This window comes from Falco biarmicus, chromosome 6 (assembly GCF_023638135.1).
Source record: "Falco biarmicus isolate bFalBia1 chromosome 6, bFalBia1.pri, whole genome shotgun sequence".
In the NCBI taxonomy this organism is placed as follows: Eukaryota; Metazoa; Chordata; class Aves; order Falconiformes; family Falconidae; genus Falco; species Falco biarmicus.
The window spans coordinates 49,699,464-49,725,404 of record NC_079293.1 but is presented as its reverse complement, the minus strand read 5'-3'; the positions used below and the strand labels follow the sequence as shown (position 1 = coordinate 49,725,404).

Sequence of the window (25,941 nt, the reverse complement as noted above, 5' to 3'; positions counted from 1 at the left end):
TGCAACTCATTCAAGTGAAAAAATGTAGCAGATGCTCCATCCTCCTGAGGGCCCTTGGCCACAACCGTCAGTGCAGGAGCTGACCGTGTGTGTGCAGCACACCTTCTTGGGAAGGTTGCCCCCAGCATGCTGCAGTTTGTAGGTCCTCTGCCTAATTACAAAAGATAAATATTCTGTGATTCTTTTTTAAAAAACAGATTGGTCAAAGATTACCATAAAATGCTCTTCCATTTCCCTCCTATGCCACTTCAGAAAAGGAAAGCTGTAGGTAGGATTTATGTATCAAAAAGTGCTGGCCCTTTTAGCACTGGGTCTGAACCAACTTTTAGGGCAATTCTGTGAGATGTGCTTGGTGTGAAAAGTGATATATGCAAGAACCCCCTGTCTTTTAGCTAACACCTGTGAAGAACTGATTTTATTTCAGCTTCTATTTTAATATTAATGCCAGCTCACCTGACAAAGGAGAATCTCAAGTCAAGGTGGAGGCATTAAAAATGTAGTCAGAAGTGTTCGTAGATGTTGGTTCTAGTCCTCACGTACTCTGTGGGAGGGTAGAGCACCCAGCACCTTCACTTTCACCTAGCTCCAGCCAGGGTAAACTGCACTAGAAAAAATAGTGGAGTTTCCTACCTATTTAGGGTAGCAGTTTTTCATCTCAATTCATTTTGTAATGAACAGGTGCCCAAGGCTGGTCCTGTGAGCACCATGTTTGTTGGGCTCAGCAGAAAGGCAGACACCAGGTTGCTTGGAAACTCCCTTGCCCTTTTTTCCCAGGGAAGTCATTTTTCTAATTCCAGTGGGAGCAGGAAATTGTACTGTAACTGTATTACAGGGCTGGAGGTCTGGTGTCTGCTGCTGATTTGGTGCTCAGAAATAGCTGTCTCTTTCCTAGCTGCCTCACATGAGCATGCTGCTGCAGCTGAACAGAACCATCCCCTGCTTAAAATGAAGGTTCTCATTTATGAGACCACAGTCTGGTGATGCTGTAATTTTATCATGCTGCTTGTCTGTTCTGCGTTGAAAGGCAGGTGCACCAGATGAGATTTCTTCAGGGATTAATGAAATAATAGTACTTTTATTTAAAATGGTGAAAGAACAGAGTAAGAATAAACTGTCACTTCATTTCACAGTGGAGGTAGGAAAGCATATGGTATAGAAACAAAAGCCCTTGTAGTATATATTAGAATATTTCAGAAATTGTGTTTATTACTTGATGTAGTAAATTGCTTATCACTCTTCAAAGACAAGCAACAAGGCATTTACAAAGGGCACTGAAATTCTGCTGTTCTTTACTATCTGCCAACTGAAAACATAAGCCTGAATGTCCAAATATTTCAGGTCATTTTACATAAAACTAATCAAACCAAGTGACTAATTCCACTTTAAAAAGTGCTGTTCATCCTGCATTCCTGAAGTCTTGTCTCCGGTGTGGAGATACAAGGCCCCTGCTGCATGACTCCCGCAGGGGCTGTGCCTGGGGATACAATCCCCTCCTGGCTGGATTCTCGCCAGGTGACTGTTGAGGTAACCCAGTACCTTGCCCATTTTTGCCTGCAGCAAGTGCCACATTTTGGTGGGGGGTGTTGGTTCACCCATTGCAGTAGATTTGGTGTTTCTTTGTTTATTGTTGGTGTTTGATGCTTTGAGTTTCTCTGTAGTGTATTACTGCTCCAAATAGCAGTAACTGAAAAAAGTCATTGGTGCTGATGATCAGAAATGTGTGAGAGCTGTGGATTACAGTAAAGGAGACTGAAAAATGGGGACTGTAAGGGAACCTGCAAGTGTAGGGCCAGGTTCCTCTCAGACTCTACTTCCCTTAAGATTCCTATTTCTTATGGTTGCGTGTATCATTATTGTTTATTAGGCAGCAATACGGAAAGAGCTGAATGAATTTAAAAGCACAGAAATGGAAGTACATGAGGAAAGTCGGCAATTTACCAGGTGGGTGAATCCCTCTTCTTGCTTAAGTTGGAGAGGTGGGTGTGACAGAGACACTATTCCTCTCTGCAAGTCCCCTGCAGTTGTGTCATGACTTGCATAGGTTCCTACCATGAGGCCCCTTGAATCCCACCACTGATTCTGTTGGGATTCCCAGTGCTGCTGGTGCCATCCCTGAAGCTGGCAGGTTGATACACCAGTGAAGGTGACTGCAGTGGATCATCTGCTACATGGGGGAAAAGATATTTGGGAAATCCAAAAATAATCATTTGAAAGGACTCAGCATTTCTCACAGGTGAAGTTAGCAGTCCTCAAGCACAAAAAAAGGGATGTCCTTCTCTAGCAGTACTCCCTTGTTCATATACATCTTTGTGGATGTGTTTGGTAAATGAAAACTAGATGATGTGCTGAACTTCAGAAAAGCTCGCCAGAGCTTCCTAATGGTCACCTAGGCTGCTGGCAGCAGTTTCTGGGGACCAAGACAGATGCTAATATTCCCTTTTTGCTTATTCTGATGTGTTAATATGGATTTGTTTTGTTCTCCGCTTTGGATAACACCAAGATGTTGTCTGAAGCATTATTATTTAAAGAGCTCTGAATCGTCCAACATTTTTTAGCAAGATTTCAAATATGGGAGTTATTCCTAGCAGGAAGGAGGCACTTTCTGCCAGCCCTATAGCACCTGTTCCTATTTTTTGAAGTTACAAAGGCTGAAAATTGCCACCAGTAAGCAAAACTTGCTGTTAGGATCAGCTGACATTGCATACCTAGTATTATTGTCTTCACTTCCACACAGAGTTAAGTCAAATAAAAACAACTGACCAAGACTGGGTCCCTTCCTTTTCCTGCTTTTGTTTCAGTGAAACTCAAGACCCAACCGAGTGTGAATCCTCTAATTAAAGAGAGTGTCACAAGGAAGATTCACAGTGGCAGATGGGTGTTTGGTGATTTCTGGCATCTTCCTAGTTCATTGCTTATTTTACAGCTTCAGTGTGGTTTTTCTCACCAAAACACGGATTATTTTTTTCTAATACTGTAAAGTTATTTCAGTGTAGATATAACATGAATAAACTAATCTTCAAATAATCAAGCCAGTTTCATAGACAGCAAACATAAGCCAGGAGGTGAGCCAGGGAGGCAGGGTTTTAATCTAGTGTCGCATTCTGACTGTTAGAAAATGTCTTTTTCAAACACAGATATGTATATTTTCATTTGGCTTCTGGTGTCATTTTGTCTTCAGGTAGCAGGTTGTGTATCTTCTTCAGAATATATAAAAATACTACTTTAAAAAAATGGGCATCCCAAGGGAGGGAAGGAGAATGAGCAGGAGTAGAAACCTGGCTGTGTGCTGAGAGAGATGGGAGTGCAACCCCCTGCTTACATTGTTACATGTTTTGGAGTTGCACTGTAATATAGAAGCATAGGTACAGATAGGCATGAGTCATACAAAAAGAATTGGATATTTTTTTTCCACAAGAATTGAAAACCATTGAGACCAATTACAATTGGACTCTTGAAAGCTGAACCAAAAATCTCAGGGATCCAGTGCAGTGAGAAACCAGTTAAAAAGTGAATGTTTTTTTTTTTTTGGAGGAGGGCCCTGGAAAAAAAAGCAAAAAATAGGCACAGCCAAATCATTATAAATATAGGCAGTGATTCTATCGGGTCATGGAAGAATTTCAGCTTGAGGTAAATCAGGCCCTCTCTGTTCCTTCTTCACAATTTTTTATTTTCACTGGTCATGTTAATGGAGCCACTGTACAGAAGTCAGCAGAGTACCACTAGAAAAAGCTAATTAAGAGCAGAATTGTATGCAGATGTTTTAAGTCAATTGCAGTCTTGAAAATAAAGAGATTCCATTTCCTCTGGGACCTGTCATTAAAAATGTTGTTCACCACTGCCTTTGGATTAATACAACAAAAGTGATTTGTTTTAAGAAAAACGTAGACAGAAGTCTCTAGCCAGAGCACAAATTACTCATCTTTTAATTTTTTTCAAGGAAATCACTGAGATAATACAAAACAAAAGGCACTTGCATTGGCAGCTGGTTAACAAAGGCTTATTTGTGAAGTTCTGTGATAGAATGAGATGAGAACGCTGCTTATTAAACAAAACCAGCATATAGCATATAGTTTCTTATGCTATTACATATTCAGTATAAGACGCTTTAATATTATAATCAGTATTTACAATATCTTTGAATTGTTAAAATTTTATATTCAACTTGGGAAGAAAACCCTAGTTTTCATTGTTCATCATTTACTGTCATGACTGTCAGCTGAACTGTTTTAATACTCTTAGTAATTTAGACTGATTCCTTCTGTTATTTCATAACAGAATCCAAGAAACCTGAGTTTCTCAAAATACAGAAATAAATAAAAGTTTGGGAAGAGGATATTAATAGATGTTTATAAAACGCTTCTAATGGAAACACTGTATATAGTCCAATATATTTTTGTTGTACACAAATACAAAACCCCTGTGTCTTTTTTGCAATGCACTGTACCCTCACTTAGCAGATGAGCTGCATACTTGTGACTGTCAGCTTTTTTGTACATCTTTATTTGAGAAATGCATCCAGGAATTGTACAGTTCCACATTACAGGGTAGTATGTGGCTTGTTTTCTCTTCTCTGGAACTGTGTCAAATTCTGTGAAGAGAGAATGTGTCAAAAACTTAGGTCAATCTACTGTGTTAGGTACATCGTTACCTATACTTCTTCAAAGTCGTGCATCCTTTACTGCTTCATGGATAGATATATTTTTAAAGCTGTTTAAACAGAGGTGTAGAAGGCTGGTGATAGATACGTTGAGCACCTGATACTGGTGCCCTTCTTAGCCTTTTGCTTGGGTTCATTACATTTAAGCTGAGTTAGAATTTCAGTTGCTGTAAGCTTCTAACATGCTCTAGAAAAGGTTGGTGACACCCTTTAGAGCAACCCACCTCTCTATCCATCATACAGGAAATCTGGAGTGATGTACATGCCCTACCTAAAAGTCTGAAAAAGTGAGGTGTGTTTGGGTCTTCATGTGCCACAGCTGGCTGCTGTTGATAGGAAGGAAGCATCTGCAGTGCTATAAAATTTATCGCTTAAAAAAAAATCCAAATTTTTGTTAGCCTTATTTTGCACAAGGATTAAAACCTGGAAATTTAAGTTGTATGGCTTAGGAAAACTTTTCTGATTTACTGACAGTGTCTCCAAATAGTAGACATAATTGTGGCTAAATCTATATTGGCAAACAAAACAGAATGGAGACTTTCTGCAGCCCTGAGGCCCACAGTCTTGGCACAGCTTGAGTTCATACAGTTAACCTCTTCCCTCCACCCTAAAACAGGGTGGCATCCACCTATACCCAGTCTGCCTGTTGGCCTGTGCTAATCCCAGCCATGCCCAGGTAGTATCTGGAAGAGCGCTGGCTGATCCGAGCAAAACTGTGCCAGGGACCACCGTACAGGTAATGGTACGGGCCGGCAGACATACACCTGTGCCTGAGGCCCAGCATTAGCCCTCTTTGGTTGTCTAGTAGAGAGGGATGGACAAGGGGGGATAATAGGGCTGACTCTAATCCCATGAAATCAGGAATAATTAATTTCTAATCCCATGAAAATCAGGAGTAATTGTGTTCAGGCAACAAAAGTAAACACCTGTAAAGGCAAGATGCAGATCCGTGTCATGGTCAGTTGAAATAATGTAGTTCTAAGTTTTCTAATGATTTATCATTTCAGGTTTCATCGTCCCTAACTGTTTGACCACATCCCATATTTCATGTAATAATTTTCTTTGGGGAAATCATTGCGTCCTGAAGACCTGCGATTGCACTGGAACTTGGCTGAGTATGAGTGTGTGCTACAGCTTACCCTGAGGTTAATGAAGGATGTGGCTCTCATCTTTATCAATGGACAAATGATTTGTCTGGGAGGAGAATCCACATGAAGTGTTTGTCAGTGCTAAGACAGACCACGGTTCTGTGGCTAGCCCACACAGACGAGTCAGTGGACTTCTTCGTCAGAGCTCCACAAGTCAGGAAGTGCTGAAGACAATCGCTTGAGAGCCTGTTACTAGGAACTCATCAGACTTCACAGGGTTGTGACTGAGGGTGACTGGGAGGGGGGAGTGTGAAAAGGACTGAGAGCGTGGGGGAAGAGAGATTTCGCTTGTCAGTCCACAGAGAAAAGTGGAACAGATGGGACTGCTTAATGATGCACTTGGCCAGTGGGAGGAATTATTTTTTCATAAAAACTTCAGAGTGTGAGCAGCTGTGCATGTATATTTTTTTTTTAGTGGCCGCAGCCTGTCTTAGAAAGACAGCAAGCCACAAGTCCTCATGTCATCAGTACTTTAGTGAAGAACTGTAATTTTCTCTAGTGCCAGTAAATACAGTTGCCAGAAATTAGTCCTAGTATAACTCAGCTGTCTTTTTTAAAATGCTGATGAGCATGCTTCAAGAAAATACACTGAAGATTCATACAGAACAAGTCATATATTTTTGGTTTTTAATGTTGACATACTCTGGATCCTCAGAAATACATACAGGATTTGAAGGACAAATAATGTGACACTATGAACACAAAGAAATGCTTCATGTTTATAAACACTCCTTGCTGTCTGTCACTTGCCATTCAAACCAGAGGGATCATTATCTTTCTGACCTATGGCAGGCAGTGGTGACAATTTTGACATCATGCTATATGAATCCAAAATCAGAATTGAAATTAGGAACAAAAGTCTCTACTAGTAGGCTTGAGCAGTGATTACTGATGTGACTTTTTATGTTTAAGCACTCTTGCACTGCTTTCAGGAAGAACTCCCAGATGAATCAGTATGACTTCACCCAGTGGTCCTCTAAAAGTGAATGGAAAATCCTTAAGAGTGCCTGCAGCCTGTTTTTGTTGAGTGTGAAGAATGCTTCTTAGAGTCATAATTTTTTATACAACCTTAAAATTGTACATGTGAATACAGTACTATTAAAATTAAGTGGTATGGAGTGTGAAAGGCAATTCATGGTTTTTCTAAGTTGGCCCAAAGGCCTATTAAAAAGCCTGTGGCATTGTTTACACTAAGAAATTCTCTGTCTTATATTAGCACTTATTTATCCTTTGAATTAATGTACACAACTTTGGGGGGGAGGGGAGGTCTGAAATTCACATATGCATACATTTAATGCAGTATTACAGTATATTTGCTATTTATCCTTTCTAATGTGTGTATATATTACAATTTATTTTTGTCTTTTATGTGCCCTGTTTAGTTTCTAATTATGAAGTGTAAGTATTTCTCTTTCAGGCAATAAAAGGTCTGTGTAGATGTGATTTTTACCTCAGAACCTGCAATAGATTCTTGTGGAATATTTTTGGTTTATAAAATTGAAGGTTGTTGTTTTAGATGACAGCCTAAAGGCAGGAAGGCAATTTGGTGGCTAAAATTAGATCTCCCTCTTTACTGATATTTACAACAGGACCAGGTTTGCATAAATGGGGTGGATTATTTTAGTAAAGAGCACTTCTAGTAACAGAAGAGTGTGTTCCAACAGCTGGCACTCTATTACTTTTAAAGAGATTGACAAACCTTTTTTTAAAAAAGATAGATTTATATGACTCTTAGGCTCCCTTACATTTTAGTAAAAATGTAGTGATGTACAGACTCCAGAATATCAATAACTAAATAAAATAGCCGTCTACATGCTTGTAGCAAAGAAAAGGAAGCAGCACCTTCCTTTTTTAATGGAATCAATAAGAGCCATTAGGATTCCATTTACAGAAAACAGTTTAGCTTCTGTGGGGCCCATCATTTTATAAATATAGAAACACTGCTTTGACATCAAGGAAGCAGTGAAAATGTATTCTTTGGCACTAAATCATACAGGAATGATCAGGCCATTAGAGTTAAGGTTTGTCAGCAATTCTGCTAGAATCCTAATTTTTATTTTTAGAATTTGAAGAGTAAACTTAAAACTTATACTAGCACTTCATAAATAGTTCTCCTGCTTAAACTTTTTTTTTTTTTGCTCTTGTTGCAAAATTTAGAAATGTGTGTCCAAAATCCTATAAAGGTCTACTATGTTGACTTTGAAGTATATAACATGGTATTTCACTTCAAAGGAAACAAGTGGAGCAATTAAAGAGACCTCAGTGTTGCCTTAAACATTTTGAAACATTCGAAAGCAGCCAAGATACCGAAGGCAGAAAGGTAGCTGTTGCACACACAGAATAACTTGGACAAAGGTAAGGCTGGACTGTATAAACTTTATGCAAGACAGTAGCTCCACTGACCTGCCAGGGCACATACAGGTTGCACGAGCAACCTAAAACTTGTTAAACTCTTAGGATGAAGTGAATGAATTGACTTTGCAAAGAGACATTCCTCTATACTAGGCCTGGAGCATGGATAGAAAGACATGTGCCATCTCTTGTTTTAAGAGTTAAAACACAAAGATGAAGATAGAACTTCTGTCTCAGACTTCCTCAAACTGCATTTTGCAATAAGATGTGAGGCATCACTTAGGCTTTCCCTATCTTCCTCCTGGGTTTGGGGGTGGTTTTTTAAGTATTCACTACAAGACATTGCTAGAGGCAGAATGCTAGCCTGGACAGAGGTACTGAGCTAATCTTTAAATCCTTATGTAACTTCTTATTTTGATTATAGCTAATCAGATGCATTCTTTGGCCCACAATTCAGCAAACTACTTAACCAGATTTATGGAACTGGACAAAAGAGTTGCCTTTGTTGCAGCTTAAGTAGAAATGTAGTATACTTGCAGAATTAGAACTATAAAACTATCCATTATGTATTGCACCTACACACAGATTTAGAATTTTATATACTGTTTTTATATTCTAAATATCAACTGGCAGAAAAATGACAGCTGTGAAGTGTTATCCATGCCATAAAAAATAACAGGATTTTGGTATGTCACTGTGTGCAGCGAAGCAAGTTTGCTTTACCTTATTGAGCTGCTTGAAGTTGGTTGCTGCTCTGTCTCCGAGTCCTCTGTATCGATGGTTTCAAATGTCTTCAACTTGCTACAACAGCCTGTTGGGAATAATACATCGTGTACCTAACTGCCTATGGTGCTGCATGCCTGTTAGAAGGGGAAAATCAGGGTAAGTCCTGAGAAACTCCTGAGTAATTCTTGAGGAAAAAAATAAAAATATTTTTAAAAGACAGATAAAAAAAAACTTCCCAAGCAATGCATAGTACAGTCCGGCTCGTCTAAAAGGGATCGGTGTGTTAATTTTTATCAAGTTGGACAAATAATTTTAATGTCATCCACAACATACAACAAACCTTACACACATACCTATGTTCCAGAGAGTCAGATACGAACTCAGATGTCTACATCCATACAAACAGAAAATTAGTATCTTGAAGTAGTGGTGTCTGAAATGACCTCATATGTCACGTTTATCAGTAGGATCACAGATCACAGCATGTCACTGTGGGTGCAGAAGAATCGATGCTTAATCAAATCCGAATTTCTATACATAAATTGAAATGGTTCTGGAATGTCTCTTGTCTCTCTTCTTTCCATTAATATGTATTTGTCCTTATAACTGAAATCAGTTGTTTCAAATCAAAAGTAGTCTTATCTGAATTTCCTCAAATTGTGATATATGTGTTGACTCAACAAGTAAAAAAACCCACACATTTTAAGCTAAATGCTAACAATTATTTAAGCTAAATACCAGGAGTAGTGTCTTCATAATCACTGAAAGTTTTCGCAGGCATTTGTAGGTCTACAAAATTGTATTTATTTGCTGGGTTTAGCTTTTACCTAGAGTTGTGTGTGTCCCTTGCTGTGGTGGACTTAACCAGCCACTGATGTGGGGCAGTGTGGGGCAGCCCTACCTTCTGCTTCGGCCACACTGAGCAGCTCTAGGAGAAGCACCAGAGCTTCAGTGTTGACATGTAAAAACCATATCGGAGGACCACCTTTTTTTTTGTTGGTTTTGTAGGGTTTTTTTTCCTTGAAAACCAAATGAAAGCTGTAAAACAAGGGGATGAAAATGTCCCTGACATGACAGAAATTAGACCCCTCCTTCCAGGTGAGATTAGAGCTTTGTTTCCAGTGGAGATGCTTCAACCCCAGATCTGAGACTAGTAACACTACAGTTACATCAGAGAATTTGTGTGGAAATAGCTGTCACTTAACCTGAGTATAAATATAGTCTGAGCCACAATTCTGTATTGCCATAAGATGGGAGGAAGATCCAGCCAGCACAGACTAAAGACGTCTATCTAGTCTGGCAGCCTGAGAAGCAACTGAAACCCCCTCATCGGCTGCAGCTGGCAGCGGGTCGGAGCCAGGGCAGGGAGAGCCACACTGTCACCACGGGTACGGCAGACTGCACCAGAAGGACGGGCCTGGGTGATCCGAAGTAGAGACTAGATGATCAGCCCATGTCTTAATGTCCATCAACGCTTTAATGATAAAGTAAACCAAGCTAAAAGCCTACATTCGCATTGAATTGTCAGCTAAAAGCCTACATTCGCATTGAATTGTCAGGTATGCCAGAACTGCGTCTTTTAATGCTTTCACATCATCAGTTTTTATTCATACCTCAAGGAGTTATGACCTGTGCCAGTGCTGTAAACTAAAATAAAGATATACTCAGGGTGAATAACAGAATAAACTTGCCTCCTGCCTTTAGGAGCTCCCATGTTTAGCTCCATCATTGTTGCTACCTTTATTATTATTGTACAAAGCTTAGTGCAATGCTCATTGCGGGAACCTAGCTTTTGATGAACAAAAAGAAGCAATTCTGGAAGTTTTTATTAGGTTGATTTAAAATATTTGGAGGATCAAATTGAAAGAAAATTAAATTCCCCAGAAAGCTTAAAGCTTCTATTTAACAGATGTTTGAAAAAAAAAGAAGAAAAACTTATGCAAGTGTTATCTATATAGAGAACGGGAGAAATGGAATAAAATAACATCTTTCATCATAATGGTTCGGCAGGTTTCTATTTATTGATTTTAATAATCAATAAGGTCTTGTTTCACTTTGTCAGTGTTCCCATCTTGTTTCAGGATTTTAATGGCAACAGAGCTCATATGAACTAGATGCAGAATCTCACCAATATTTCATCATTTTCTAGAAGCTAAATATTGCACCGGATAGGAACAAAGACAGTAATGGCATTCTCTGTATCTCCTTGTTTAATCATTAATTCTTTACATTAAAAAAGTCTTGCAATACTATGTCAAATTTAACCATATTTGAACATTGTTATAATATAGTAAAACGTTGCTGAACATGCCTTCTCTTCCTTTCACTACTTTGTGTGGTGGTATATTGATTTGTAAACTTGTATAAATTTTGGAATTAAAGAAATACTGTGTTTTGGATGATTATTGTAGCTGGTGTGATTTGAAACAAAAAGATATCAATGGCTTGTTTGAATGGGCATCTAACTGTATGAGTAGGGGTGGGAAGGGTATGGAGATGGTGCATGCTAATTGCCTCTTCAGATTATTTTTTTTTCCCTGAAAGAGAAACAGCATTCCATTTACAACCAAACTTCAAATCTAGGAGATTTGTGCAAGAACACTGCAGACCACATTGCTGTACACTCAGAAGCTAGGAAGTTTTTGTTCCTTCCCAGTGTTTTACAGAACAATTGCTCAGACAGCATCATGGCAATATGAGTATGCCATGCTTTGTAGACCAGTACCTTAAACAGTGGGTGTTCAAGGACATGTATTTCTCAGGCAGAGCTGCAGTACGCTAGCACAAGGTACTATTCAGTAGCAAGAATCCTTGCGTGCTTATCTCTTCCATTAAAGTCTGCAAGGACACCTCCGAGAGATGACTCCAGTAAGGAGGGCTTGATAACCCAGCCCCACCAGTGCAGGTGGTTAAGCTCCAGCAGAGTCTTAGGAGGGTTCTTAGCCAGGTTCTTAGGTGCTGAATATACTAAAAGCAGGCCACAACCACCTGAAATGAAATTTTCATGTGAACTCATTGGACTTAAGCACGTAATGGAGAGTGTCACCTACTGACAGGCACTGGGCCAGTTCTTCGGCTTTATAATAGTTTCTATTAATTTGATTAAAAATAGAAACAAATTATTCTCAAAGCAACTTGCTTGAATTTCACTAGACGTTCCTATTCACAAGTAAAATGAGGCAAACAAAATTCAAAACTTGGTCCTCCACTGCCCATCATGATCGATAGTTACTGATAACTATAAAAAATGTACCTGAAACATTATCAGCTTAGAATTGCTGGTATTTTAAAATATATTTTCCACATGTTTAATGACATTCAAAAGATGTGAGGCTGTGGAGAATCAATACTGATAACTTCAGCTTACACAGTCTGTATTTTACATAACAGTTATAAAATGAATGCATTTTCTTGTATTTTGGCAGCTTGACTTAGTGTGATTGAATACAGTAACTATAAAGAAGTGGCTGATCTGATACCGCATTTTACGCAGGTGTATTGATATCTGTGAATGTAAATAACGGGAACTGTTACAGATTAATGATAGCTGTTTCTTTGGATTTTATCTGTACTGTAGTATATACCTACACACACACACACGGAAATATATTCCAATATTGTAATTTGAAAAATAGAATATGTACTATCTTTTTTATACAGTACATATATTATGCTTCATTTATGGTGGGTTTTGTTTAACAAGCAAAAAAATGTGTGCTGCCTAGTTGTACAGTACTGTAGGATACTCTGCTGTGCAGTTCCAAGTGCCTTAGACAACTGTTTAACTCTTTGAATTATAGATCTATACAAATGAATATATTTTAAAATATGAAGAAAATTACCTCAATAAAATTGTTCAGAAAATCTTTACAGAAAATATCTTGTTCTTGACTCTCTAGCAAGTACATGGGCGTGTACAATGGAGTTAACTTCAGAGAGGGGTTACTTGTGGGAAAGTAGCCTCTAGAGGTGAAATTAAAAGACCCTCTGCATGGAAATGAGATGAAGGAAGGTTCCTGAAACCTTCCTTTAAATTCTGGGAGTCCTTCAAACATATCTGGTAGCTCTCTTGTGGGTGGTGTATTCATGCAGAGGTGTGTTCAAAGAGGCGATAGTTATTTTAAAAATACAAAGCTAGTGTTGTGGTTCAATGGTTCAGAGACCTAATTTACGCTCCTAGTTTCCCACATTTTTTTAATCAGCAAGAAATGGTTTTCACTAGTTTTGATTTCATTCACAGATTCACACCAGAATTATACCTACCGTACATGGACAAAACTGATCTGCACAGCTGAGGGTTCAACCTAATCTGCAGTATGTCTGCCAATCTTTTAACATTGCAGAGTGACTGACAGTAACTTGTGCTTTTTAATTACTTCGTAATAACTTGTGCTTTGCAAGAGCTAAGAGAAAAATTATTAGCATAAAATTCCTCACATGGAAGGAGAGTTGTTGATTATGTTAAGGAAACACATGCTTCCAGCATATTATTTTTCAAGTGGCTGTCTCAACAGTGAGACCATTCCAATGCTAACCATTCTTCTTCCAAAGCATAAAAGACGTGGTTGGTGACCTGACTGCTTTTCCCCTTAGTCTCTGTAGACGCTCTTTGCTGAGTTGAAACTGCAAGGTGTCTCAGCAAAAAAACACAGCTGAAGTGGAGTCTCCATCTGAGAGATTCTCTCAAACACATTTGACATACATGTGATACTAAATTTTGAATGTTGATATGTCGTAAATCAGTTGGAAGGAGATGACTTACTCTTAGGTATCAATAAAGGAGACAATATTATGCTTATTATTGCTAATCCCTCAATTTTAAAACTAATCTCCAGATGTATTACTGTTGACATACATTATCAATCTTCTGTGATAAAGCAGCCTGTTTTTTTAATCACAGTGTGAACATATAACATAGGTCCTTCCTCTTAAACACTTAGAATCTAAACAGGAAATACAGGGTGGGGATGTGAGTTAAAGCAAGACAGAAAACCCTGAATCTTAAAAAACTGAATAACTAAATTTAACTTACACATATGAAACAGATGATTAGCAACAGAGCTGAGAGCAAAAGCTGATTTTTCCCACTTCCACACTGACATGAAGATCCCAGATCAGATTTGGGATATACGGAATGACAGCGCTGCATCTATTAGATAGGGAGTCACCAGGCTAGGCTTACAAGTTTGTCAGATGTGATCCTGTTACCAAGTTTACATACAAGTACTTCACACTTCTGTGGATGCAGGGACCTGGAAGCAATGAGTCATATAATCTACTGTGTTACCCCACAGGTAAGTCCTAAGCACTGTATTTTTGACAGCTGGGTGATTCTGCTTTTAATTATCTTGTGAAAAGGTAGCCCTGCCATTCCACTTGTCACTACGTTTGCAGGATAGATGTACTATAGGAAGCAAGTTGCTCCTGTTAGGTGCAGTCCTGAAAAACCTATTCACAGTTTACAGTCAAAGGGTTGCTAACCTTCCTGTACCACAAGGTGTGTACTACAACCTTCAGATGGCTGACAGTAACGAGATACCAGGTACTTTTAGGAAGTAAGAGGAATGGGAGGTCTAGCCTTTGTGCAGATATATTCAGGGATAATTTGAATCCTCTGAGTACAGGAGTCATTTCAACTGATGGAGCAGATCAGATTAGTTTGTGCACTTCCATAAGAGTGATGTGATGAAACTTGATGACAAAGATGCAAGACTTCAGAAAACAATAGCTAGAAGAGTGAAAATCTGGGCTCTTTTAGAGCTTTAGTGACACCTACTGAAAAACAATGAAATCCACTCAAATATTATTAAAGCTAATATTTTAAGGTATACATATATATTTAGCTGCATACACATACAATAGGAGGATAATACTTTCTTAGTTTTGAGTAACAAACTTTCCATATTTGTTATTTTTTTAGTTGTCTGTATGCACATAGAAGAAACTTCTCCCTTCTGTGTTTTACACTATCTTTCTGAAATGTAACAGAACAATTTTACATTGTATTCCTAAAACACCAAGCCCGCTTTTCTTTTTCTTAGCAAGGAGCATGTATGCTTGCGTCTGTGTGTTTATGCACAGGCATGCTACACGGCATAGGTATAAATTATACAGCTAGAGTGTCACATCACAAGAAATAGGAACCCATGTATGGCAAAACACTGTTAATATGAATATGTGGAACTGACACTTGAGCCTTCAAATTCAGCTTGGATATGAGCTTGTGCGGAGCCAGATTGCAAAGTATGTGTCCGAGACCCCCCGTAGCACAGCTAGTTGAAGAGGCCCGTTTTGCTGGGCCTCCTATCACACACAGGTTCTTTATAAAAGTTTATCATATTTTATTGCAGCACCTGAGCACTGAAATGCTCACTGAAAGTAAATGAAATGACTAATGTCTGTCACGCAGCCACCTCTCATCTCCTTCGCTCGGACCGGAGAGGCGTGCAGCCGTTAACTCTGCGCTGCAGGACGCGCTGGGGATCTGCTGTTTGTGTGGAGCCCGGGGAAGGGTTTCTCGCCCCGCCGCCAGAGCGGCCGCCTCAGGGCAGCGCCAGGCGGCTCCGCCGAGGGCCGGCGGGCGGGCAGGAGGAGCCGCCGCGGCGGCGGACAGAGGCGGCGGAGGAGCCAACCGCCAGGCGGCTGCGAGCTCCCAGAGCTGCTCCTCTGCTCCCAGTATCTCGCACCGCCGCCTTCACCGGCCGCTCTCCCGGGCTGGGCTCCGTCCCGCCACCCGCGCCCCAGCACTGCCTCACGGCCCCCGCCGGCGCTCCTTCCCTCCTCTGCCCCCTCACGCAGCGCGCACCGCCCGCAGCCAGCCCGCGGCACGGCCCAGTCGCTGCCGCTGAGGCGACCGCGGAGGGACCGGGAAGCGACTCCGACGGCCCCGCCAAGCCCCCTCTGGCGCGGCGCCGCCCCGCCCCTCACGGACCACCCGCCTCCGGCCCCGCCATGCCCGCGCCGTCCGGAGCCGGGGCGGAGCAGCGCGGCGGCTAAGCCCCGCCTCTCTGCCAGCGGGCCCCGCCCCGCCGCCCTGCCAGCGACAGCCGGGCACTGCGCAGGCGCGCTGCCCTTTGGCCCGCGGCACAGCGTCCTGGCAGTGAGGCTCGCTGGCGGGTGGAACCATACTCCGCTAGTGCGGGGGGAGAACTGGGAAAATGTGCCTCCGGAGGCTGGCAGAAAGTACGTGCTTGCCTTTACGGAGCCTCCCTTTTATTAGAACAGCGTTTAAGTCGGAGAAAACTCGGGGTTTTTGTTACTGGGTTAAAAAAAGCCCTGTCCGGACTGGCAGCCCGTCGCTTCCCCCCCGGTGGTCACTGGTATATCCAAGATGGAGGCGGCAGGTCGCAGGTGCTGACGCCCGGCCCGCGTGAGAGCGAGCGGCACGGGGGTGGCGGCAGCGGCCCCGGCGGCTCCCCCCGCCGGCGGGCAGTCCCCGCGCCATGGTGAGGAGGGGCCTGGGGCCGGGGCCGGGCGGGTCGCTACCTGTCGCGTCCGGCCGTGCTCCCCCAGCGTCTGGGTTGGAATGGGGCCGTTTCCGTACCGCGTTTTGGAGGGGGAAACGGCGCAGCGAGCGCTCTGGCTGCCGAGCTACGCGGGAGACCGCCCCGGCCCCGCGGCGGGGAGCGGCTGGGGGGGGCGGGGAGCGGCTGAAGGGAGGGGAGCGGCTGAGGGGGGTCCCGGCCTCGCGCGGCGTGCCGAGGCGCGTGCCGCAGGCCGCCCCGGGCGGGGGGCGCAGTTCCCCTGCTCGGCGTCGTGCGGCCTCGCCGGGCCACGGGCGCTGCCCTTGCACCCTCAGTCACCAGCAAGGCCGTAGGGGTAGCAGTTGCCTGCTTCCAAAAACTTGATGTATTTCCTTCTGTGGTTCTTCCGAGCGTTACACTTCAAGGAGTAATTTGGGGTTTTTACCTCGAGTCATGGTGGCAGTCGATACGCTCTGAACTTCGGTATGACATAGTGTGTCGTGTTGTATACTTAAACTTACCAGGTAAAGAAGATAGGTTAAATCCAGAGGTAGATTCCAAGTTGCATATATCTGCTATTACATCTTCTGGTCGGTAAGTAAAGCTGGAAATTTTGCTAAAAGTATTTCCCAGAGTCATATGTGCTAACTTTGGGAAAAGGCTTTTCACCAGGTTACTTCTGATTTTTACTGATCCAGAACATATATATGGTTTAGATGTTAGAGCTGTGTCAGTGTAATGGTGCAGTCTGTGGACTTGGTGGTTGATGCTGATTTGCTGGTGTAGGAACAGCTGTCTAAACAATTTCTAAGAAGCTAAGTGTGTCTAGATGAATTTCTTTATGCCAGTTTCCTTTGCTTCTTGAATGAAGTGTGTTTCAGAATTGAAACAGTGTTTAGAAAGTAGGTACTTAAAAATTCCTTTCTGGGATTATATATTAATGTGTATGTGGTATAACCAGATACTTACTGTACCAATGGATTGCCATTCTGCAGCCAAATACAGCTGCAGATGCTGTTAGAACATATGAAATGGCGGTTGCATGGGGTGAGAGGAGTTAAGCTACCACTAGTCTCTTTGCTTTGTCTCCAAGTATGTGTTTATAAGACGTTGCCTTAAAAGGAATACAGTAGCACACTTCATGCAAAAGATTCTTTTTAGCTGTATTTTGGGGTTTTTCTTAATCATTAACCTAATGTCCTTTTGCAGCCTCACAAGAAAAAGAAACCATTCATAGAGAAGAAGAAAGCAGTAACGTTTCACTTAGTGCACAGAAGTCAGAGGGATCCACTTGCTGCTGATGATACTGCACCCCAGAGAGTTCTGCTGCCTACACAGAAAGTAAATATTTGCTTATAATACTGAGGTTCATTCATATAAGAAATGCTTCAAGAAAGAAAAGTGAGTGTGCAATTGTGCAATTCAAAAACGTAGCTTGACAGAAGGTAGGTTTTAGTCCAGCTTATTAGAAACAAGTGGATGTTGTAGGGAATTGGATAGTTGTGAGTTACTACCTGATGGGTTGAGGGATGACTAACTGGCATTAGGGATATAAATTTATTAAAAAACAAAAATTGCCTGACTCACCCCGAAAAAACAGACTTTGTTAGTTATGCTGTTTAAGGTCCTACTCGAGCAGCACTGGACCACCAGACTGGATGGTTACAACGTCCTAATTGGCTGTGAGTTAAGGTAATGGGCAGAGAGAGGACTGCAAGAATTTTAGAATTCAGGCATTCTCAACATATGTGTTACTTTTTTTTTTTTGCTAGTAAGTTTTAAATGAACTTAAGTAACTAAATGTATTTCTGTTTACAATACCAAGGGGCATGAGGAACAAAGGAGGGAAGAGCAGCGGAAGTATGGAGTCTTCTTTGATGATGACTACGACTATTTGCAGCATCTAAAAGAAGCCTCTGGCCCCTCTGAGCTTGTCCCTTCTGTGCATGGACAGCAAAGCAGAATTGTTGTCACAAGTAAGGGGCACATAGAAGATGAAATACAGCGAGTTTCAGTAAGTAGTGTTTTTGCTAGTAATAACGTTATGCTGTTCTTCAGAGTTTAGCATCCTGTAGACACATTAACCATATTCAACAAGTGTTATCATGACTGTGATCTATGTATGTATAGGATTCTTTTGACACAGTCAGACTTTCCTACAAGTAAAAACAAAAGTTGACAAGCCAAAGTTTATTGATGGGACAGTGTTTTGCTAGCACAGTGTTAAAATGCTTTGTGTACCCATGACAAGCTTTTCTTGGCAGAGGTGGCTTACAAAGGTATTTGTTTGAGCAAGTCATGTTTTTCTGGGGTTGGATTTTTAGAACTTTTGAATGCTCTGGGAGTTATGCATATACCAGATTATATTACCAGTACACCATGTTTTTAAAGTAGAATGTTAACAGAACCCAGAGGGAATAAACCCAAACTTTTCAAATTGCTGGCATAACTTGTGGGATTTCATGACGCTAGACCACATTGGAATGGAAAATCAGTGAGTAATTTCAAGCAATGAAGTGTGCAATTGCCAGTCAGTCACTTTTCATTGAGGGAGTTTGGTTTGACCAAATACTGTAAGTTCAGTCAAAACTGATGTTCTTAATTGGAAATACCTTCGGGTACAGTTCAGAGACACTACATAAGATTTAAAGTTATTTTAGATGGGCATGTTAATAAGCCTTTCAATAAATGGGTAATTTCAAATGTGTGTTAGTGTTTCCCCCCCCCCCAAAAAAAAAATATTAGAGATTTCATTGTGCCTGCTGTACAGCCATTCTCTAAAAAGCTTCAGAAATGCAAAAATACTGTCTGTATACCTGGAGAATATTGACACAAGAATAAATGCTGCCAATATTTTACCTAGCTCTTGTTGCATAACTTTGACTATTTGCCACCAGTAAAGTAGGGCTTGTCTTAAATAAGTAGCATTCACTTATAATTATATAAGAGTTTGTTTGGGTTACATTATCTGCATATTTTTGTTAATGTGAACTCACATGAAAAACTGAGAACAAGTATATTGTGGTGTTGTTTTTTTGTTTGTTTCTAAGGCTCCATCTATTAAGTTGCCTTCCTCAGTATTTGCCACAGAGTTTGAAGAGGATGTGGGGTTGTTAAATAAAGCTGTTCCTGTTTCAGGTATCATTAAATCTCTTTCCTTTCTGTAATGTGAATTGCTGTCTTGGTAGTAAGCGGTAATTATGGCTTTGATTACATTGTCATCTTAATTTTGGTTTAGAATAGGCTTGATAGCAGATAAAGAATGACCTATGATATTTACATTTCAATTTGAGACCTATTTCTGTGATTCACTAATAATAGCTTTTTAGCTTTGCTTGGGAGTGGTGGAATCCATAAGCTGTTATCATTGGGTGGCAAATATAAACTAATACTGGGAAAACTAAGTAATACTATTGATGTATTACTCCATCTGTTTGAATTCAAGCCTGGAACCAGATTTTCACTCTCAAAATACATCTTTTTTTCAAATGCTGAGTCATGTTTACTTTCCTTCATTATATTATATCAGTGTTACAGGCTGCAAGTATGCTTTTGTTATGTATCCATGTTTCACTGAACATTCACTTTACAGCTCTTTTAATATTTTATAACAGGAAGTAATTGTGGTAGTTCTCTCTGTCCTGACAGAAGGATGCTGAAGACCCCTCTGTTAATCGCAGTAGAGAAACACTTTCTGACCTTTTGTAATGCAGGGAATTCTAGGGGGTGGGAGCTAGGGTTGGCAGTTGGTCATACAGTACTTTAACTTGGATATCTTTTCTTCTGCAATATTCTAAGTAAAAATATATTAAAATACATTTATGGAAGCTTAAGACCTCTGGGGGATATTCTTTTCTGTATGAGGAAAATTGACAAGAGGCTGGTGACTTGGCCTCTCTTGTGTAAAGTCTAGAAATATTATTGAGGAATTTTCTGATTCTTGGGTTTCATTTTTCCTTAATGCAAACTAACAGTCTAGTTCTATTGGGTTTTATCCAGGAAGGTAGCTTCATAATGTTAGAGGAACTTACATATTTATGGTTTGGGTTTTTTTAACTTTCTAGGACCACGGCTGGATTTTGACCCTGATATTGTTGCAGCTCTTGATGATGATTTTGACTTTGACAATCCGGAAAATATCCTGGAAGATGATTTTGTTCTACAAGCAAATGAACTACAGAAGGGGTAGATAGAGCTTTGTAGAACTGTTTGTCATATGTAAATAGGAATGATGCCGTTTGTTTTTTTCATGTGCTGTAGGAAGCAAGAATGGTTTCAGATTTCAAATAGAATACTTAGTTGTATTAAAGGAAAAAAGTATTGCCTTGTGTTATGTGGATGGCAGCTTACAAAATCAAATTTTCATGTGTTATCCAAGAGATGGGTTTCATTTGTCACTTTGAGCTCATGGTTTATATGTGTGTTTACAGTTGCAATGTGTTGAATAACAGGAATCTTGAGCTATTAAAACATTACCATCTATCACATTTAAAACATGTCAGTAATAATACTGATGAAGGTTAACAGATGTTTCCAGAACCTTTACAAATAGGTTTTGGTATAGTTCTCATTATTTTATGAACAGTGAGGAATTTTGCTAGTTTTAATATTCAGGAATGCAGTATTTTTCTCTTTCTACTTTGACACATACAGCTGAATGTAAACATAGCCTCACTCTCAGTGCACATATGTGTGATCCAACGATCACCAGAAGTGGTTTTAGCTTTCAGACAAAAGTAGTATTATGCTGACTTTGGCAACATCATTGCTGCTAAACTTGTTTTTCTTTTACTGGCTTGAAAATAATCACATTTTATCTTCCCCTCTCAAGATTTAAAGCTATTACTACCGATTTGTTTCAGATAACCCACGTTGGTCAGGAGCTGTAGAAAGGTCCATGCATTATTCTAAAACTGTTTTATACTTCTGTTCAGGGGATCAGATGCTGAGGATGAAGATGAATGGGAAGATATGGAGGATGATAGTGATGGAAAGGATAGTTGTAGTAATGATAAAGACTATGATTCAGAAGGTCCTTTATCAGATGATGGGATTAATGAACAGACAAAAGAATTCCTTTTTATGCAAGAAGAAACCAGGAGTCGTTTCACAGAATATTCTATGACATCTTCAGTAATGAGAAGGAATGAGCAGTTAACCCTGTTGGATGACAGATTTGAGAAGGTGAGGCGGCTCAAGAATGTAACTGTTAAAAATGAGTGTTAAATGCTTCTTTGTGCTTTGATTCATCTTGTAAGGTGGTGTCCTCTACACCTATGCAAATTCTTACTGCCTTAAGTAATTATGGCATGAAACAGATGGTCTTTGCACATATCTGCATTTAATACTGGGTGAGTTAAGAGGCTTGTGTTAAATAAGTTATAGTGTTAACTGCTGATACAGTTAAACACTGATACAGTTAAACAAAATTACTCCAATCACTATAATGAGCATTCATAGTTGGTGTTACGCTTCTGTCTGAGAGGCTCAGTTCAACACAGCAAATCATGTACAAGTGCCCGGTAAAGACTCACTTCTCTCACCCTTTCTCCCCACTGTACCAAGCATACATTCACCAGATGGTGTCAGAGCAGTGGAGATACAGTATAACTGTCATCCTGAGCAGTGACAAGCTTTTTAATGTACAAATTGGGAAAATGCATCAGAATAAGAAACATTTTCCAGAAGCTGATTTTTATATTATTAAAAGATAACTTTGTGGCTCCCATGCTGAAAGAATGTTGTCATTAAGGAGGAAATGCTACTGCAGATGTGTTTGGCAGTCGTTCAGCAAATGAGAAGGAAAAGGAAAAAATGGCAAATAGAAAGAAATGTGTAGGTCTTCTTTAAGTTATCAAAGGAGTTGCACAACAAATGTGATCTAATTACAGATACCCACTTCTTTATTTTAGTTTTTTGAACAATTTGATGAAGATGAAATTGGAGCCTTGGATAATGTGGAGTTAGAAGGCTATATTAACACAGACAATACTCGATTGCAGGAAGTCCTGAATGATTACTACAAAGAGAAAGCAAAGAAGTATGTATTCCCAGAAGTACTCTGCTTCACATAAGTAGTTATGTAATTCTGTGTTTATATTTAAAGTTTGGGAATGTTGTTTCCAGTTCATGTACTCAAAGATTACATCCCACAATGAAAGCAGCTATGTATGAGTATTACCCATTTTTTATGTCCCTGAATATCAGTTTTTGAGACCATAAAATTAAGTGGAGGCATTTTGTTGGTTTATGTGAGATTATGCTCCTTTTGTATAATTGTATTAAATTCAGTGTAAGTAATATCTGCAGGCATTCTTTTATTCCCTTTTTACTGTAACGTACCTTTCTCCTTGTACCTTTATTTTTAACAGGCTCTGTAGCCAAGTATATTCTGTCCTGATGGTATGCAACGGATTCCGCTGTATACCTAGTTAGATGACAAACTTGCAGGTGACTGTTGCATGAGTACCACTGGAGCACTGCAAAAATGAGTGCTTATAAAGCAACCCCATGTCAGTTTAAGACCACATTGCAACAGTGTATTTACTTTAACTTTGGGGTAGTATCACCTGCTTTAAGATAAATTGGCTCAGTGTTCTCACATTAGTCTTTCGTTTCCCGATTGAAAGATACAGTAATGTGTCCCTTGGAGTGAAAGGTGCAGTAGCAGGGTACCTAATCCTCTCTAGAGCTGCCTTGCTGATGAACTGCAAAATATCTCCTCTTCCTGCCCTTCAGTCATAAATATTGTGTGCCACGTACTTTTGAAATGCATAAAGACTTCTTTTATTGACTGTGTCTCTTGTCCAAATGTTACAGTTTCTTTTGGGGATGCTTAATTAAGGAAACTTAATTTTGCTGCAAGTTTCATTGGGAATATCTTTCTCTGGTTTGGGGTTTTACTGAGGGGCGACTAGGTTTACATAATTACACATTTTTAAGAAAAGATAAGCCGTGCTTTTTTTCTTCTCTGGACTACTTCAAAGTTGTGTGAAATTGGATGCTCTTGAGCCCTGTGAAGATTTGGACTCTGCTATGAATAAAGAAAGTGAGGAAGAAAAGGAGGAAATAGTAGCTGTAGTTATCGAGGAACCAAAAGAAAAGTGGGATTGTGAATCCATTTTGAGTAAGTATTTTGGAGTTCACTTGTTCGTTCCTAGGATTTCAAAGTCAATGGTAGGTGATCTCAGAACTTTTCTAACAGTGCTTTAGGTAAAATGCTGTATGCTTCTGGAGCACAACAGCAAGAATTTTCAAAGACTAATTTGTAATAAATTCACTTAAATTCTTTTTGCAAGCCTTTCTTCACTACTTTTTTTTCTTTTTTTTTGTTTTTGTTTTCCCTTTGTGACCTAGGTACATATTCAAACTTATATAATCATCCAACACTTATTAAGGAGCCATCAAAGGTAATTTTCTTGAACTTATTCTGAGTAACACCCTGGCCTGGGAAAACTTGAGACAGAAGTGATTTTCTTAATGGGTATCTGTTTTTAAAAGGAGGAGGGAGCAGAAGAGAGGGCTTGGGAGGGTGTTAATCTCTGGTATTACTTCCTCACTGAAGGGGTGGGTGTATTTTTTTCTATTAGAAGGAAAATTGAGTAAGTTCAAAATTTCTGTAATTGCTAAGCAGAAACAGAGAGCAATGAATTTACTTCGTTATCTGTGATAGACCTTTGTGTAATCTGTGTTTCTCAAGCACGTATTAGGTTTTTTTTCCTTTAGCATAGGCTTCTGTTTCCCCTTCTACAGTTTGAAACAATTTATTCTAGTTCTTTTTGGCCTTCCAGACATTTCTCGTCATTAGAGCACAGCTTGACATTCCAGATTTTGAAAGGAAACCTTTTTCTTGAAAGCTTAGAAAGGAATATTAAATGTCTACTTAAGGTCTTTTTTGTTTTTCATTAGTAATATTTAAATAAAAGGGAGAAATTTTTTTTTCCTTGTTCTGTGAGGCTGGATTCTGTTCACAGGTTTGTTTGAATTCTTATTTTGGAATTAATACACATTTTTCTGAGGGAAGAAAATAGTGTGAGGAAACTTGGATGTCTATTACTGTTAAATCTGAATCTAACTTTTTTATATTGATAAGGTAGTGCAATGTGTGCTTCCTGGAGAGAAAGCTAGGGACCATTAATAATACGCACTCTCTATTTTAGCCCAAACCAATAAAAATATCCCAGAAGACAGGAATTCCTCTACATATCTTGCCTCAGAAGAATCTTACTGCTAAGCAGATTGAACGCATGCAAATGATTAATAGTAGTGACCTGCCAAGAGCATCAACACAGCCCCGTTCCAAAGACGAGAGCAAAGAGGATCGCAAAGCTAGAAAACAGGCAATAAAAGAGGAGCGGAAGGTATGCTTTATTTAAAATAAAACTCTGCAGAAATGTGTTGTTATCTGAATTGTGTCTTACAGACTTCTTTTAAAGCTCACTTGATCTTGTGGCTGGTAATTAAGAGGAAAAACTTGCTGATCTCAAAGGATTAAACAAAGGTTCTTTTTTAGGAAAAAAAAATTACTAGAAGGAAAGTTAACATCGTAATTTTGCCATCCTTATTTCCAGTATGGAAATTTTGAGTCTGTTATTGTGGCCACTATTACATATACACATACAGAAGGAGCCCTCGTATTATTATCTAGGGAAGCAAAGAAAACATTTTTGATGTCTGAGATCTCACAAAGTGAAGTCTCTGAAAGAAATGTGGAAAAATCAAATTGGCTACAATAATATACCAGTTGTTTTATTTAGGAACAGAAATCACCAGCACATTAGAAGCTTCACCTAATTAGAGATGATGATCCTGGTGGTACACATGTTAATTTGAGTACTGATAATTAGTGCTGTAAATAATAATATTGTCCAGATTGCTGCTGTTTTCATGATCCAGAACTGTTAATTGGAATGGTTTCTTTTAGCATGTTATGCTTATTTTCTAAATTTGTAATTATTCGTATGCACAGGAACGCAGAATGGAGAAGAAAGCCAACAAGCTAGCCTTCAAGTTGGAGAAAACAAGGCAAGAGAAAGAGTTGCTAAATCTGAAACAAAATGTTCAAGGATTGAAGCTGTCTTGATGAAACTGAGGAACTTACTGTGGAAACATCTTTTAAGTTTTCGTTTGTATTGAGAAGGGAACTGCAAACTCAAGGCTTTGCCAGTCACTCTCGAGGGGTTTGTTATTCAGATACGACTGTAGCAAGAACCAGTAACTTGTCATTCTTTCTGAAATGAAGTCAAACATAAAGTGGTGTATTAGTGATGTCTGTTCTGTCATGAGTGACACGGCAACTGTTGCAAAGTTTCATTACAGTAGAAATGTATTAAAATGATAAGTATTTTTCTTACAAGCTATCAGTGGACAAAGTTTTATATGTATATTGTTGAATGTATTTGACAAATCGGCAGAATCCTACAGATTTGATCTGATTAGATTCTATTAAACTATTTCAGTTTACAAAGCAATATATCCGTGTATGTCTTCTCTCTCTTTTACTGATGGCTAAATATAGTGCCTTGATATAGCACAGTTTTGCAAGTCAAGGAGGTTTCACCCACTCCTTAGTTTTATTCCGGGTTGGCTATTTATT

General features: G+C 39.8%; 2 protein-coding genes across 5 annotated transcripts in view; both read left to right on the top strand.

The window, feature by feature from the left end:
- PHACTR2 (phosphatase and actin regulator 2) overlaps positions 1 to 11,285 on the top strand; it is a 141,082-nt gene extending 129,797 nt beyond the window's left edge. For all 4 annotated transcript variants that reach the window (XM_056343071.1, XM_056343070.1, XM_056343072.1 and 1 more), the window contains 2 exons: positions 1,865 to 1,941; positions 5,665 to 11,285. In XM_056343071.1, coding sequence (XP_056199046.1) covers positions 1,865 to 1,941; positions 5,665 to 5,680 — 93 coding nt within the window. In that variant the 3' untranslated portion in view covers positions 5,681 to 11,285. The remainder of the gene's footprint in view (positions 1 to 1,864; positions 1,942 to 5,664) is intronic.
- A 4,709-nt stretch (positions 11,286 to 15,994) lies between these two features.
- LTV1 (LTV1 ribosome biogenesis factor) lies at positions 15,995 to 25,818 on the top strand. The gene is made up of 11 exons (XM_056344187.1): positions 15,995 to 16,328; positions 17,556 to 17,687; positions 18,172 to 18,360; positions 19,397 to 19,484; positions 20,411 to 20,531; positions 21,281 to 21,530; positions 22,259 to 22,386; positions 23,333 to 23,472; positions 23,703 to 23,755; positions 24,506 to 24,706; positions 25,315 to 25,818. The coding sequence occupies exons 1-11, from the start codon at positions 16,326 to 16,328 to the stop codon at positions 25,426 to 25,428; spliced, it is 1,419 nt and encodes a 472-aa protein (XP_056200162.1). The 5' UTR covers positions 15,995 to 16,325; the 3' UTR covers positions 25,429 to 25,818.
- Positions 25,819 to 25,941: the final 123 nt, after the last annotated feature.

What these genes read in the sequence shown, in the direction of transcription:
- LTV1 (XM_056344187.1), top strand. An exon ending in GCAAATGAACTACAGAAGGG is followed by an intron (nt 20,532 to 21,280) that starts GTAGATAGAGCT and finishes ACTTCTGTTCAG; the next exon opens with GGGATCAGATGCTGAGGATG. An exon ending in TTATTAAGGAGCCATCAAAG is followed by an intron (nt 23,756 to 24,505) that starts GTAATTTTCTTG and finishes TCTCTATTTTAG; the next exon opens with CCCAAACCAATAAAAATATC.